A 2,746-nucleotide genomic window follows, 5' to 3' on the forward strand; every position below is an offset into this window, starting at 1 on the left:
GTTGCGGGGTGTTGGCTGGTTCTGGCGGTTCCACCGTCAGCTGAGGTGGTTGAGTGATGTCACCACTTGGTGATGAGATATCTGGTTCTGTGGTTAACAGTGGATTAGCAGTGATCTGGTTGGGAAGTTCATTTTGAGGGGACTCTGAGTGGGTGTCGGGGTCAGAGCTAATGCTTAGTCAGAGTTGGTCTGACTCATCCCTTTTCTTTTCCTTATGGTGCTTTTCTTGGAGGAGTTCCTTTAAAAGTCTCATGATCTCTGCTGATTCAGATGTAGCTTTCTGGTTCTGTTCTGTGGATGGTTTATATTTGGGCCTGTCTAGGGCCTGTTGAGAGGGGTTCTGCTGCTGGCAGTCCGAGCTCGGGGCTTGTGTCTGTGAGTGTCGGTTCCCCTTGGGCCGTCTCTTGGTTTCCCATGTGGCTCCACCCCTTCGGTTGAGGGGTGGTTGTGACCTGTCCCAGGATCTCTCGGGCCGCTCATACTGGTGCTTAGGACGGGCACCACCATGGCCATGCTGCTCTCTGCTGGTTGGGAAGGGCCTTGACATTGTGTTGACGGGTTTGTCAGTGTGGCTTGGCTCGGCGCCCTCTAGAGCAAGTTCAGAGCTCTGATTAGTGACAGGATAGATTGTGGGGGTTTTTCCTGTCTTTTCAGAAACAGTCTTTTGTTTAACATAGGCCTTGTGGGCCAAATCTCGCAGCTGTTGGGTGGACATAGTCCGTGGGCAAGCCAGAACCCCCAAGTGGTGGCTCACTGTTGGGTGCAGGTTCCGGAGAAACAGAGTTTTGAAGTTGAAATCCTGTTCCCTCGTTCCGTCGTTCCGTGCTCCGAAGTAGGCCTGTCTGAGTCTGTTGTAGTAAGCCTGTGTGGTTTCCTGTCTGCCCTTCCATGGCAACATGGCAGTAATCAGTCCTTGCTCTGACTCTGGGTCAGAGAACTCCTTAATCAGAGCCTGCTGCATTTGCTGGTAATCCCCTTCGACCGTTTCTGGCTGCCTGTCTAGAAAGCTCCTCACCTCACGGCTGGCGGTGATTCGGAGCAGATAGAGTCTGTCTCTTGTGGTAACATTGGCAACAGTTTGCAAGTGAAAGTCCAATGTTTTTAAGTAGGCGTGCACATCGTGGCCTCCTGCAGGGTTTGGAGTGAAAGTGGGAATGTTTCTAGCCAGCTTATCCAATTCTTTAGGTGACACGCCGTGACTGGAAGACAGCCTTTGAAAAGGCTCCCACCCCCTTGCTGCTGCTGGGGGTTCAGGGATGCTGGCAGGTGATGTCTTGAGCAGTGGGCTCTCACCCCCCTTTCGAACTGGAAACCCTTGGCTAGGAGGTATCAATCTGCTGGTTAGGGGAAATTCTGTGGTGTGCATTTCCCTTTCAGAGTCACTTTGCAGTCTATATGCATATTTAAGCTCTCGGTGAACCATATCAAGTTCATTTTTTAAATAGTCTCTTTGTTGGGCCAGGGCACTGACTTCAGCCCGGGAACTTTGCAGGTGGCCTTCGCAGGCCCTGGCCCTGGTGTCTCTGTCTTTGAGTTCAGTCTCTGCTCTCCTCAGGAGAGCCTCGGCTTGCTGAAGTTTTTCACTTAGTTCCTCTGTGGTGTCAGAGAGAGAAAGAGAGAGAGGGAGAGAGGGACAGCACGAAAAAGCCAATGCAAATCCTTACAGCGTTAGCAGGCTGCAATTATAGTAATTATATGTTCTATGCACGGTCTGTTTGAGGAGTACAGTTTGCGGAGTGTAGACCAGACACCTGTTATCTTGGCCGTGAATGGCACGGTATGTCTAATTGTTGTGGGGGGCACCGGAAAGGACCTAACTAAGATTGTTGACAGCGTGATCGTCTAAAGACTTTGGCAGCTTGGGTCGTCAATCTATTACTCAGCCTTCCCTGATGATTCTCAAAGGTTCAGTCTCTAGGCAAACAAAACAGAACAAAATGAAAAACAAACAAACCAACAAATCGAAACACAGAGAGAGATAAAGGAGAGAGCAGGCTTAAGCCTTTTACTGCTGTTAGGGGTTATGACAGAGCCTACCGAGTAGAAGGCGCTGCTGGGTCATAACATCTAGTGTGGCAACCTTGCTTGGATAGCAGGAGCGGCTAAATTACCTTAAAGATTGAGGAGCAACCTGATTTTGGGGTTGCGCTAGCTGGATGGGTCAGTATTCTATGGCTAGGCTTAGTGATGGATTGAGGTGATTCAGTCTGGATCCCGTGGCAGCTCACTGTGATCCGCCATGGAGGCAACTGCCACTTCCCCAACTAAGCACTAGAGGGAGTGTTACCTATAGGTGAGCAAAAATGGCTAGAATACAGAAATTAACTTTAAATTTGAATTCAAACACTGTTTAAACTAAATGTAAATAAGTGAGTGGTAAAGTGAGAGAGAAAAGGGGGAGAGAACCCTGATTAAAATTTTTAATTAAAATAAAATAATAAAAAAGGAACAAAACAAACAAAATAAACAAAATTATAAAAGTAATAAAAGATAATAAAGTAAAACAAATGTAACGAATCAGCTCAGGGGAAATATGAATAATTAACGATAACTAGTTACAATTAATTATGAATATTTTAGATCCGCTGTAGATATTTAGCTGACCTCTCAGGGTCAACTGTCTTGTCAATTCTAAGAACGTTAATTTCCTGGTTAAGGGAAATAACTTTCTTACTGTACAATTCTACAAAAGCTTGTAGCATAAATCTGCGTGATTAAGTGACTCCAGTTATAAGCAAACAATGAA

At 46.8% G+C, this 2,746-nt stretch overlaps 1 protein-coding gene across 1 annotated transcript in view; it reads right to left on the reverse strand.

The window, feature by feature from the left end:
- Window positions 1-1,582, reverse strand: part of LOC107549733 (uncharacterized) — a 7,274-nt gene extending 5,692 nt beyond the window's left edge. Inside the window, exon 1 of the mRNA XM_016230911.1 lies at window positions 913-1,582. Within this exon, the coding sequence (XP_016086397.1) occupies window positions 913-1,423 (511 nt within the window). The 5' untranslated portion in view covers window positions 1,424-1,582. The remainder of the gene's footprint in view (window positions 1-912) is intronic.
- Between the last annotated feature and the right edge of the window lie 1,164 nt (window positions 1,583-2,746).

This window comes from Sinocyclocheilus grahami, unplaced genomic scaffold (assembly GCF_001515645.1).
Source record: "Sinocyclocheilus grahami isolate Dianchi unplaced genomic scaffold, SAMN03320097.WGS_v1.1 scaffold379.1, whole genome shotgun sequence".
Lineage (NCBI taxonomy): Eukaryota > Metazoa > Chordata > Actinopteri > Cypriniformes > Cyprinidae > Sinocyclocheilus > Sinocyclocheilus grahami.